Source organism: Clavelina lepadiformis, chromosome 6 (assembly GCF_947623445.1).
Source record: "Clavelina lepadiformis chromosome 6, kaClaLepa1.1, whole genome shotgun sequence".
Taxonomy (NCBI): domain Eukaryota; kingdom Metazoa; phylum Chordata; class Ascidiacea; order Aplousobranchia; family Clavelinidae; genus Clavelina; species Clavelina lepadiformis.
Window position 1 is genome coordinate 20,396,467 of NC_135245.1, and position 13,663 is coordinate 20,410,129.

General features: G+C 38.2%; 4 protein-coding genes across 4 annotated transcripts; all 4 read left to right on the forward strand.

The window, feature by feature from the left end:
• Positions 1-1,664: 1,664 nt before the first annotated feature.
• On the forward strand, positions 1,665-3,879 carry LOC143461869 (uncharacterized). Its single transcript, XM_076959777.1, has one exon. It carries the CDS (start codon positions 1,882-1,884, stop codon positions 2,827-2,829), a length of 948 nt encoding a protein of 315 aa, XP_076815892.1. The 5' UTR covers positions 1,665-1,881; the 3' UTR covers positions 2,830-3,879.
• A 1,329-nt stretch (positions 3,880-5,208) lies between these two features.
• On the forward strand, positions 5,209-6,823 carry LOC143461867 (uncharacterized). The gene has a single exon (XM_076959775.1). It carries the CDS (start codon positions 5,223-5,225, stop codon positions 6,285-6,287), a length of 1,065 nt encoding a protein of 354 aa, XP_076815890.1. The 5' UTR covers positions 5,209-5,222; the 3' UTR covers positions 6,288-6,823.
• Positions 6,824-6,846: 23 nt separating this feature from the next.
• LOC143461868 (uncharacterized) lies at positions 6,847-8,266 on the forward strand. Its single transcript, XM_076959776.1, has one exon. It carries the CDS (start codon positions 6,847-6,849, stop codon positions 7,795-7,797), a length of 951 nt encoding a protein of 316 aa, XP_076815891.1. The 3' UTR covers positions 7,798-8,266.
• A 3,858-nt stretch (positions 8,267-12,124) lies between these two features.
• Positions 12,125-13,663, forward strand: LOC143463484 (cytochrome c oxidase subunit 5A, mitochondrial-like). The gene is made up of 4 exons (XM_076961966.1): positions 12,125-12,279; positions 12,930-13,027; positions 13,164-13,313; positions 13,461-13,663. Exons 1-4 carry the CDS (start codon positions 12,195-12,197, stop codon positions 13,578-13,580), a joined length of 453 nt encoding a protein of 150 aa, XP_076818081.1. The 5' UTR covers positions 12,125-12,194; the 3' UTR covers positions 13,581-13,663.

Sequence of the window (13,663 nt, forward strand, 5' to 3'; positions counted from 1 at the left end):
TGTGCACCCAAAAAGGACTCTGTAGTCCGGCTTGCAGGTATTCCTTCTGGTCTGATAGTGCCAAGGCCTTCATGCTTGTATATCTAGCTGTCAGCTTGGACCTTGTCTTGCTGCAGTTGCCGGGAAGTGTTCTGCCTGACCTAATCATGGAAATTCGATTCGTTTCTCCCTCTGTGCACAGATGTAGCCTAGACCTAATGGCAGTTGGGTCTAGTGCAGAAGTGCACAACCACAGCTGATGCATTTGTATACTAACCATAAACTTAGATCCCAGTTACTCAAATTATGACGTCATGTGGCTGTGAACATGTGCACTAGACTCTGGTGATCGATGGTTGAATGAATCTACCGTATTACTGTATTATTGCAAAGTTGTAAAAATTAAAAAAGATGTTTGGACAGCAGAGTGCAAAAATAGGCCAGCCGCTATATACCTGCTCCAGTAACTTGTCCAGGCAGTTCACATCCGCCTCAAAAGGTCCGAGCTGTGAAGTAACTGAGGTTTCAATGCACTTTGTCTTGCCAAAATTTATGTATTTGCATGATTTAACTACAATTGTCACATAGTGTCATGCAAGTGTGATGAAGCAAAATAACTTTTTAATTTTTTATAAAAAATTGTCTTATTTTCCAAAAGTTTCAAATCATTAAGTGGAGAATTCCAAATTTTTGGTCCCATATATCAAATAGTTTGTTGGGTTAAGGATTTACTGTAGAAAGAAGGCAAAAATTGTTTTGCTTTCTTAGCAAATTGACATATCTCGATGAATTTATTAGGAAAAAATCTGAAAATAGAGTCATAAGTGAATATTGCATTATAGATAGACCTATACATCAAATTAACATCTTTGTGGCCGTTATTTCCACTAGTTTTAATGTTTTATCTTATTCTTGTCACTTAAAGTGAGGGGCAAGTCAAAACATTATTTTTGATCTTATTTGAAAGAATACTATTAACAGAACATTCTGGTAAAATATTTTTGAGAACTACTTGGTGGTTAGCTAGTTATTGGAAAAAGAAAATCGCAAAATCTCTCTGTTTTTGGCCTTCTTTGTGAAGTAGATCCAGGCTCTTGTTATGTCATAGATTCACAGTCAAGTTGCTTTCCTTGCGTGGTAATCAACTGAAGTCAAAAGTTTAGGTCGTAAGAGTTAAACCTATGATCAATTGGGCATCATGTGAAAATATTTGCAATGTGAAGCGTTGGAATTGAATAAATTACGATTGTTTTAATAAAAAACCCGGTAGCCCAATCATTTGCGTCCGTGAAGTTATGGTATTCTTTGGACCGCATAGGCTACCCGACAAACCGTTACCATAGACCAACTGGTTATCGTGGTTGAGGTGTAGGCTGTCACCTATCAAGCTGTTGGCACTTAGAGCAATTTATACAGCTGTAACAGATACATACGTGATATAGAGTAGGTATTGCTAAATTTATGAATTTTCAATGTTGTGTGCGATTACTTGTTACATCACAAGAGCCTTGATCTACATCTCAATTAAGGCCAATTTTGCGATTTTGTGTTGCTTATAATTACCCAACCAAGAATGATTTTTCATAACTATTTTACCGGAAGAATAATTGAGTAGTGTCCTTTCGTTTAAGATCAACTGGTTTTTGAACTTGCTCCTCACTTTGAAGCAGTTTGTTCTGCAATAGGCTTACTCACCTTGTTGCGAAATTTGCGATATACCGATGTCATAACTGATTTGAAAATTGAATAACATAGTCTATATATTATAAATAAATGTATAAAATCATAGTCTATTTGCACGTAGGTCAGATATACATAGCCTGGCAATAAAGGTAATAACTGGTCCCTATACAACCAATGTTTATTGGAGTTGTTAGATCTTGAAGTTATTTTGGCTGTGAAATGATGAATTTGGTCCAAAACGAAGTGTTTTCATCTGAGGCGATTGGTTTGCTGATCCTGGAGGAGCTGAAATTTATGAGGAAGGAACTCCGTGAAGAGGTGAAGAGAATCGGTAGGAAACTGGACAGCATCATTGAAACAAGGAGCCCAGTGATGAAAGGTTCCTCGGACTGTGATGAAGCTCACTACGAGAATTCACTTTGCATTGAGTCTGTGCCAGAACCAGATGAAGGTGCGATGGCAAATGGCAGCGAGTACGAGGTTCAAATAAACTGTGATAGTTTTGAGAACCCTATGGTGGGTGATAACTTTGACGCTGATGATGTCACAATGGTCTACCAGCCAGATGTGTCCGAGACGGAAAACAATTATCTGCTTATGCCGGCTGAAAACAAACTGGAAAAAGATTATTCCTGCGACTCTATACAGGAGTCAATTTACAGCAGCAATTCTCTTCTGGACTCGAAGTATTCATTCCATGAAACTCCTCTTCTGACTGTGAAGAAAAAGAAACGAACTAACGGTCCGTCGCTTTATTGTAAATTGTGTTCGTCTGTGTTTTCATCAAACTATAAGCTGACCAGACATCTGGCCGAGGTCCATCAGCATAAGACCGCTTACACATGCCGGTATTGCTCGAAAGTCTTTTACAGAGAGAGCCACCTGACGAGGCATGTGAGGATACACACAGGTGAGAAGCCGTATAAGTGCGAGTTCTGTGAGAAGGCGTTTATTCGTAAAGACTATTTGGAAACCCATCTAAAATGCCATCGAGATAAGCTCACATCCAGGCAATCTTGTACCATTTGCAAGCGTTCATTTCCAGACAAATATAGCTTGTCTGAGCACTTAAAGACTCTGTGTGGTGGACGCGGTGCAAGACGTGCAGACAAAGTGACACTTTTACAAAAAACGCCCCTAAAATCTTCGACTCGTTCTGCCAGGTAGGTGCTGAGAGAAATTTACTCCATGTTGCATCAGATTTTTTCAATTTTTGCATCACGGTATTTGCTTGGTTTTTGTTCTTGTTACACCAGAGTTTGAGTGGTTAAGAGATATATCAACTTTACATGGGCATGGACACACTCAAAATACTATTTTTTGTGCTATTCTGACTCCATTTATTATGTACATTGGTTGCAATCTTGCACGTTTGGTAAAAGTTTTGCCATAATCTGGAATCATGACACTTCTCAGGTTGCTTTTCTTTGGTCCTACGCCGCAGAACATTGATGTTGATTGAAAAGTGTTCAGTGAAGAATCTTTGCTGAAATATCATTTTATACTTTTCATCAGAACTTCATAAACTGATGAATCATTCTGGATGCTTTGTTTGTTCGAGTGAAATCATAGATCAGAAATAAGTTTTGTTAGTTATAGACCGTAATCTATGTTTTCTTATCACCAGCATCACTCAGCTTTTTGCAGATTAACTGATTTGAAACTTTAAACATTTATTGGCTAAAACGACCCTTTTGTTTTTAAAAGCCGACTAACAAGACCCCAACACAGGATTTTTCAACGAAAACAGTGACACATATCACTGTTGTGACTCACGATCTGAGAACTCATAACTGTAACGCATTGTGAGTTACTTTATATCTGACAAGACGCGTCGACTTTTTATGAATTTATCAATTTGCTTTCAGTGTCGACCTTGTACTAATTTTTGTGTTTTTTTGTCTTTATCATAAATATTGTTATTTTGGTTCGTTAATTACCAATGTTGTGTTTTGTCTAAGCTGTTTTCTGTTTGTCATCTTATGCATCTACCTTAGTCTGCATTCATGTCATGTTTGCTTCATGTATTTTTGAAGATCATTTGTAAATATCTTTGTTGTGTCAATGTCTCGTGAACGAAACAACTTACTGGTTTTGGTTTAAAAAATCAAACTTAGCTGTTCATGCTTTTGTCATTATTTTGCAAAGTTAAATGCAACGTGCGTTTGTTCAAATGATGTCTATGACTGACAATTTTTTCAAACACTACGTAGAAAATCAGCAGTGTAAGGTGGTTATAGTGCTGCGTTGGAATGGATGAGAGTTGGAATATTTCGGATGATCTCGAAGCAATCCACAAAGAGGTGAGCTTCGAGGTATGGAGACTGGAGAAGAAGATTGCCTCAATATTCGGGATTGAGACTCTCATGTCACTCGGGAATTACATCCAATCCCCATCCAACTTCCACAAACTCGTAACAAATGAACTGAAGATCATCCAGGAAGACCTGCTCATTGAGATGAGGAAGTTTTCTCAGAGGATTAATGGGATTATAAACATAGCGCGCGTGGAACAAGGTGAAGTGTCGGAAGTGATCATTGATTATGACGATGAGGAAATATTTAATGACAAGTTTGCTCTTGTTAGTCCCAAAACAAAGTCAGTTAAATTGAAACAGCGCAAAGTGAAAACTAGAATTGGGAGCATGCATCAACCTATTGTGCTGAATAGGATTGCAGAAAATGACTCTGCTGCTGATAACATCAACAACTCGGATATTGGTGATGGAGAAGAATTACTCCATGACGTATCGCCACCTAGTGGTAAATCATCAGCCTCAGAAGACGAAGATCCAGAAGAAGGCAGTGGAAGGTTGAAGATCATCGCTCAATACAAGTGCATGGACTGCCCGAAAGCTTTCAAGATCTACAGCAAATACAGGAAGCATTGCAAGAAGAGACACAAGATAGTTGGGTCAGTTTGCCCGGTCTGTGGCCGACAGTTCCAGAGTGAATCTTTCATGCTTGAGCATTGTTATACTCATGCCAATGTTAAGCCGTTTGAATGCAAAGAATGTGGCAAATGCTTTGGACGAAAAACAAGTTACACCGTCCATTTAAAAAGTCATTCGGATAAGCGTCCGTTTGAGTGTGAAGTTTGTGGGAAGACATTTCGCTTAAAACAATCAATGAAAGGACATAAGTTGGTCCACAGTCAAGAAAAAAACTTTATTTGTTCTGAATGTGGTAAACGGTTTATCCGCAAGCAAGGCTTAAGAAATCATCTAAAGAGACATGACCACACTTCTAAGTTAAAGGAGGAAAAAAAACTTTGCTGCGCAGACTGAAAATAAATAATATTAACTAACTTTGAGTTATTGGTTGAAAAATACGGCCGAGCTTCAACTCTTGACTGCCAGGCATGGCTCCATTAGATTGTTTGTTGTGGCGGAATATTCTGTTTCTCCATTACCACATCATTGTTAGCGATATTGTGACATCACAGTTTTGTGTCTTTGTAATGCTGGCATTGATAGAGATGGTTGCGTGATTTTTAATCTGTTTACTGTTGCAGGGACATAAGTGGAGTTTATATTAAACTGTCTCAGACTATATTTGACATGGGCAGCTCTGTGCACCAGTCTATCAAGAACGACATCAACAATGAGTTAAAAAGACTAGAGAAGTCGATTGTTGACGTCATGGCACTTGATTCTCTTGATTTTATGGGCAAATACATCTCTTCACCGGTAACTCTCCGCAAATTTTTCATCAAAGAGATCCGGGTGATGTACTGCGACCTCAAGCAGGAAATAACAAAGTTTCAACGAAAAGTTGAAGAGATTTTACAGTCACACGTGGGCGGCACAGAGCATAATGACCACATGTATTGTGCAAGTCCCAACATTGCCACAAGATTGAACCAATTGACTCGTGCAATTTCCCCACACATTGACAAGGAATATTCGCCTCAAGGTGAGGAAAAAATTGCAGATCTTACACAAGCTTCTCTCGAGCAAGATGTAGTGATGAGAGTTTCCCAACTGGTTGGTGCTGAAATTGATAAGAAGCTGACAACGACTGTTGATCCCGTACATGCAAACGAAAGCGAAGATAGTGAGATCACAATGGATCACATTGTCAAGAAAAATGAGCAGTTGGATGATGACTCAGCATCTTCTGACATCTCCCTCAGTGCCATCGAGGTTGAAGACGATATGAAACAATTCCTCTCAAACCCTGTCATCAGTAAAAAAAAGAAAAATGAAAGGAGGCCACCTAGCAGGCAAAGTGTTAGCTGTCCAGTGTGCGGTAAAACTCTCAAAAGTAAATACACCTTAGTCGAGCACAATCGCATCCACACTGGGGAGAAACCTCATAAATGTGAGACCTGTGGGAAGGGCTTCGCTTCAAACAGCAACCTTGAAAAACATCGCATCGTACACACCGGGCAACGACCTTTCATGTGCGAAATATGTGGTCGTGCTTTCAACTACAGGCACGCGCTCATTGGACATCGACTTGTTCATACGCAAGAAAGAAATTTCATTTGTTCTGTTTGTGGAAAAGCATTTTTGAGGCCGAATAATTTGAAGAAACACACCCAAACTCATTACAAAAAGCCTAAATTGAAGAAAAGGAAACAGACAAAGAAAGTTGACCCTGACGATGACGATGAAAAGTGAACTTTATGTGTCTGCCATACTGTGTTGGTTGTCTTATGCCAAGTTGTTCCAACATTGCTATGTGATGGGGTAAATTGTTCCACACAAGCCCCGCCTTGTATATACAATGGTAGATACATACATGTCAGCTTCTGCAAGACTGTAGACTCTGTATGCTAGTTATGTGGTTGCACATGTTTTATGATAAGCAGGAAAGATGTTGTTCTGAAATTAGAAATGTGTTAGATGAATTATTTTATATTTTGGATTTAGTGGTCGTGCTAACCTTCCACTATTGTAGCAACACTGTAAAGATTGATTGTTTGTGGGCGTATTTCTTGTTTGGTCTTTCTACAACGTGGTCAGCACCACACTTTCCGCTCCCCGCGGTCATTGGTGAAACATAAACAATACAATATTAATCGCTTAAAGTTGGCCATCATTCTATTAATAATAGTCCACCCTTCAATAAGTCTGTTTTTTTTTAATTTTAACCTATTTCGACTTCTACTTGAGTTGAATCATTTAAGACAATCAACATTTACGTCATTTTTTAGGTGGTCAGCTTTCGTAGGTTACGATGAATTCACTGAATGTTGAAGACGGAGCCGGGCTGGGGGCGGATGTCATTGGAATGTTGATCCTGAACGAACTGAAATGTCTTCGCAGAGAACTCACGGATGAAGTGAGGAAGATCGGAGAGAGACTTACCAACCTTCCCCAGATGAAATTCAAGTTTCGGGAATCGATGTCTGGTGACATCAGTGCCGAGGTCACGGATGATTGCTCGTGTGGGACCCTAAGACAACCGATGAACCTTATATCAAGAAGTGAAGAAAACGCGAACCTGCTTCACAGATCGACGAAAGAAACATTCAAGGAAGTGCTCTCGGACAGTAGTATCATTGAAAGCCACGCTGCATTTAACATGGGACACCCTGCAAAAGAATTGACGAATTATTCCAGGTACTCAGCAGGTCATGACGGAGATATCTGCGATGAAAACTTTCTGGTCCTTCCAGGTTTGAATCATAGGGCAGGCCTTCCATTGTCTAAGGTTCTAGGATCAGACATTGAATGTGGCGGCCATCAATATGATGTCAATCATGATCACAGCTATTTGACCCATGCTGAGTCACTAGATCATCTTGAGTCATCAATTTTGGTGGAAAGTCACGCCATGGATGTCAATAAACAGATCAAGAAATACAAAAAATTTAAATGTGAAATTTGCTCCAAGAATTTTTCAACGAAAGGAAGTCTGCTTCGGCACAACCACCTACATTCAGGCGTCCGTAAGTTTGTCTGTAAGGTTTGTGGGAAGGGATTTTTTCGCAGCGACCACTTAAACACGCACTTTGCCACTCACACTCACAAGAAAAGTTTTTCCTGTCACGTTTGCAAGAGACGGTTCTCCAGTTCACAAAACCTTCAGAAACATTCAAATATGCACAGTTTGAGTCTTGTGGCTACTGCAGTGCCAGCAATTCTTCACGAAACTGAGTCCGATGCAAATGAAACTGAAAGTTAATTGAAACTGTCCTGCAAGTAGTGATGTTGCAAGTATTACTTCGGTATCTTTCATTCATGTTATTTTTATGTTTTGACATTTTTGTTAGTGTTTTCATTATATGTATGTTCGTATTAATGAGAGGTGTTGTAGTGCTCCTAAGATCTTTCAAATTGTAATCTGCTTTTTCACGTTCAAACTTTTCCACATTTCTTATTTTTCAAGTTAAGCATTTTTTTGTTTGTGATCACTTTTCAGTGATGATGTTTATGTGACCATTGACATCCTATTTTATGTAAAATGTGCAAATTATAGTTCTACGTTTTTAGACCAAATATCAGCCGAAACTTGTTTTGAATTCACTTTGTGACGTTATAATCACCACTGAACATCTGAAGAGATGACAACTTTGCGACATATTTTCATAATTTTATTTTAATATTTTTGAAAAATTGTTTCAGTTACTATTCATTAAAAGTCCTTAAATATCTGCTGCCCTGTTCTTCTTCGATTACTTTTATTAATTAGTACCAGCTCCACATTTTTAACTTTTTTGCGGCCTTGAATGCGGTTGCAACCCACGTTTACGAAATCTTGTTTCAAACAACGTTTCACCTGCGAGTGTTGACTTTGGAGTTATCCTTCAGACGCAAAGTTTCTCTCAGCTTAAGGCATAAATACAAAAAATCATTGGGGATGACGCCTCACATTGTGAAATCAGATCTAGATGAGATAAATATTCTTCGGTGGAGCGTTCAATGATGAGGCCCTTGTTCATTCACAGCGGCGCTAGAAGCGTATCATATCTATATCTAAGCGTATTTGTAGGACCGGGCCCCTTCTAATAACAAGTTACCTCATTCTCAACAAAAATGTCCTGGAGTTAAAAGTAACGATCATATTATTAAACTGAAAGCTCAACCTCCACCCCAGGCTTGCTAAAGCGTATTACATAGAATGGGAATCGATTGATGTACGCAGAAAATGTAAATGGCGAGAATTTTGCGAGATCACGTAATAACTTTGGTTCAATGATGGTAACAGAAGTTTCTACGTGTAAAGTGCGAACGATGAGGAGAGGTTTTAATCTCAAACCGTCACCTTGGCTACGCCATTATTGGAATCATTATATTTTCGGACTGATGAAAGTGTGATGATATTATAAAATTGCTTGCAAATCGAATGCCGCATAGAATACTTGTTTACGGAAATCGGCAAAGCAAAGCATTGCGTTACGTAATCGATTACTCTCTGCTTATCGTATTAAGTCGTGACAAAAATGTCGTGCATGCCTATATTGTGTGTGTTATTATTCATATTTGTTCAATGCGTTACAGTCTACTAAGTTAACCCTAGAAAGTGGTCGACTTTATTATGTAGCTGTCCCAATGTTTTATCTTGATGTATTCGTTCAATGAAGCTTCAATATAATCAGAATATACAGTTGTCATTGTTGTGTAACCTTTGTAGTGAAGTGGGTAAACCTTACAGGTTAAGGTACCATATACCACTTTTCATTACAAACGTGTTTGCACAATTTATTAAACTCGGTAATGATTCTTCAAGATATCGTTTATTTTTTGCCATTAACTGGGCGTAGCGAAGATTACGACGCTAATTATTAGTTATAGCACAACAAAGCACACGCTAAAGGACAAGTAATGCACAGGAAATCATCACTGGATCCAAGGGTATTACAAAAGTAGCGCGGTTGGGCATCGAACTCGTCTAACCACTCCACTAATAAGCCAAAAGGCAACCTATACGGTTAGGATAATTCCACCTTTGGTTCTCTATTCACTACAGCACTACCAATCAAAGTTCTAGTTCAAGAGCATATGAACCACTTACTTTTCTGTGTGGTTCGTTGGTCTGTTTGTGCATGGAGCCACTGAAATTTTACTAAATTTTACATGTTTTGACCTTCACAAATTTCGCTTCGTAGAATGACACTCACCGGTATTCAAACGGGTTTTTGTGTTTTTAAGTTTATACCAATATTGCTATCAAGAAACAGAACGAACTTTGGGTTTGATCAAAGTTAACTTCCATAAATTCACTTTTTAAGATTTTGTCCCCGACGTTTTCTTAAAACATTTATTGCCGGTTACCGCAATTCGAAACATAAGAAGGTCATGGCAGCTCACAGCGAATGCTTGAAGGAAATGAAGGTGAAGTTCGTTTCAGGCCAAATTTAGAAGCTATCAGTGGCCTGATGGTATAAAATGCAAGCAAAATAGGTCTAAATGGCTAGTTGCGTTTCATACCGATACAATAGAAAAGACAACGTTGCAGTGATTCCAACTATAACGAATTATGTCTGACTGCAAACCCCAGACCGTTAAGTTTTGGTTTTACGCGTGGTTCATCATTTTTTCGCGTTAAAATTGTGTGAAATTACGTTCCACAAACAGAGGATATTATTAAAATCTGGATATTTAAATTGAATATTACATTTTGACAGGAAAAGTGCATCGTAAAACTTGTCAAAACGTTTTCTTGGTTACAAACTTCAGACAGTCGGGTGTGTTGTACGCCTGCAGAGTATGGCAGTTTTCGCCGAGATCTCGGGTGTGCAGACTTAAAATTCCGGTGTGCAAGGAAGCGGCTGGTGTGCACTGCGACTCGTGGCCTAAGGCTGCCTGGCATCTGTGCATGAAAGATGCAGCTGATTCATTCATTTATTTTCGTCTTCAACGTGAGGGACAAAAAATTGTGCTGACGCAAGTGGTCGCAAACTTATTAGCAGTTAATGACAATAATTTCCACAAATTGGATGGAAAGATATGACAAGGCCTCGTGGGCAAAAAATGCAATACGGACCAATAAGAAAATGTAAAAAATTTATTTGGGTCTATCGGCGGTATTGCGGCCACATTCTTTCTTTGCGTTTTAAAGCTCTTCACCATGTTGTGCAGAATTTAATTTAATTTTTTACTTTAATTTTTTACTTTAATTTTATATTAATTTCAACTGATGCAAAATCGAAGCAAAACGATTTCTTCCAAGACTACTTTTTCCGGGTTATTGCGGACACTCCTTTGAGATGCGGCCACACATCCCCATAAATGCGTCCGCATGTTCCTGCTTTTGTGGACATATTTTATGAAGATTTTAGCCTTTTACAGTATTGCAGTTTGTTAAACTATATATTGTATGGTCAAACGTCCTAAATCAAGAGCACACAGATTTGTCCCCAAAACATGCGCACTGGTCATTATAAGAAAAAAACCAAACAATAATTTATCGTCTTTTATGTCCTTTTGTTGACCTATCTTTCATCTAAGCATATGCTAAATATGAGCTCATTGCATGTGGTCTTACTTCCTCATCGGAACATATTTTTTCAGGCTTTTGATTTTAGGCCAATAACATGTTTCACATTAACTGTCTGAACTTTGTTGTGGCTTGTTCTACGCTGGCAAATTCGAAAACGTTTTTTTGTCATTTACTAATGGAAGGTCTTAGTCTTCGATCATAAGTTAAGCATTTTTAAATCTTCCGCAAATTCAGAAGCAATAACGTACGTTTGAATTTGGTTGCATTTTTGCGGTTTGCACATTAAAAAACGCAGGTCACCTGAGTGGTCTTGAGACGACTCTTCACGTGACTGAAGTTTTTTTCCTTTTTTTGTTTGGTTTCTTTTGAAATGTAAATCTTTATTTTATATCTTAAATATATTTCATAAAGCAGTTTATTTCCACCCATGTCCACTGCAAAGACGTAATAAATTGGACTTACTAAACTAGGAAATAGGATGGCAAAGCCTTTAACCATTTAAGACTTGAAAAGTGGGTCGCTACTTTCGAATTGTGGATGAAAAGCTACATTGTACTTGTCGCTAAAAGGCACAATTCTACTGCTGGCATTAAGCGCTTATTGTTTTTAGCTGCCAGATTTTTCATCGAAAACTTCCGTAATTTTTAGTCCGGTCCATATATACATACTCAAGATAGGTTTGAAGTTTGATGTCACACTTTCAACGACTGTGCTTATATTCAAACTTTGATTTTACGTTGACATTATCATGTTATATGATTTGAACTTTGTTGCTTTAATATGCATTTTGGGGTGGTTAAGCGCTATAATTACATCACTGAGTGGAAACTTGTTTGTATATAATGCATAAAATCCTTCGTTTCTGAAGCTCTGCTTGTTAACATTGGAATTGATTTGTTTAATTAGTAGCACTTCGTACTTTGCTTTTAAACAAACTGGATGAGTTGTCTATGTAGGGAATGGGGGGAGGGGTATTAGGATTGCAATGATGACACACGACAAAGATTAAATGTCGATGGCAAAATGTTAGTGTCTTTCAGCAGCTGCTAAAAATCTGGTAAAAATTAACAAACCTTTTTTCCATGTATAGCCGTTAAGTCTGTTTGGTTTTTGTAAATATTAGTGCTGGTGAAAGCAACATGTTTCGATCAATCTTCCGACTTGCACAGACTTCATCGAGAGCTATTCAGGTTGCGGCCGGAAAGAATCAAGCAAGAGTTTCAGGTAACTGCCTCGCTGCACTGCGTTGTTGGTGAAATTTATTTCTTTTTTCTGATGGAAACACCCAACAATTTATATTTGTTGGCATAAGTGGGCAGTACCGTGGTACTATAGTACCGAATTACTGTACCGCGGTACTTCTTCAGTACCGTCGGTACTTTTAAAAAGTACCGAATCTCTGTACCAAATTACTTTTTTCAAGAAATTTCAGTCGGTCCCGGTAGTCGGAACTTTTCACGTGATAATTTCAAAATTTTAACAATTATGTTTTCAAACGTACATGTTTATTAATCCTTAATACTGATTTTAACATATGTTGATCTTTTTTAATCTAGAAATGTCAAGTAAAATTGCAAGCGATTAACGTCACATATATTTTGACCTGGAGTAACCTTTATCGAGGACATAATAGCGGCAAATATTGCATTTGCAGCTGCATCTTTTATACAAAAAGTATCAAATTACTTTTTTTAAATAGTGCCGAATACCGGAACCATCGGTACATTTTTGCCAAGTACCGTTACCGACGGTACGTTCAAAGTACCAACTACCCACCTCTGTGTATTGGACATAACAGTTCAGTCTGATATTTTCATGGTTTAAGAGTGGCAAGTGTGTTCATAATTATGAGTTGAATGTTCTTGCTTTTCCAGCGGTGACTGCTCCAGCAGTGAGAAAATACAGCTCAGTGACGGTTTATCCTAGCGATGAGGAACAAGATGCAGCATGGGTCTCATACTTCGAGAATAAGGTTTCATTCTTGTCACTTGCTACTTTTACAATTTACATCCTTGCATATTAATTAATTGACTTAACAAAGTTGGCAGATTCCATTCTTGTTAAAGATATGACAATGCCACTAAATTTCCGATTAATTATGTTTACAGGACATGGACACTTACGATTTTATCCTTGGATTTATGCAAATCTATCGTGAAGATTTGATCCCTGAACCAAAGATCATCCAATCAGCTCTTTACGCTTGCCGTAGACTAGACAACCTCCCGTTGGCGATGAGAGTGCTAGAAATGGTGAAGGTGAACAATAAACATCATATTTTTATCTCGATGTGACTTGTCATAGCGAATGTTGGATCAGAGTGATGAATTCGTTCCTTCTATCGAAGCCTTTTTTGCTTTGACTAATTGTTGACCTGTTACTGAGCAAACAAAACATATTTTTAGAACAAATGTGGGCCAAGAAAGGACATCTACGACTATCTGATGCAAGAATTGAAGCCAACATTTGACGACCTGGGTCTGAAGACAGTCGAAGATTATGGACTTGATCAAGTTGCCGATTAATTAAATTTTATTTAAAATGATAACAACCTGTTTATTTCTGGATTTCCTTTTTCTTATAAAGGAATAAAATATTGTTCATTGTC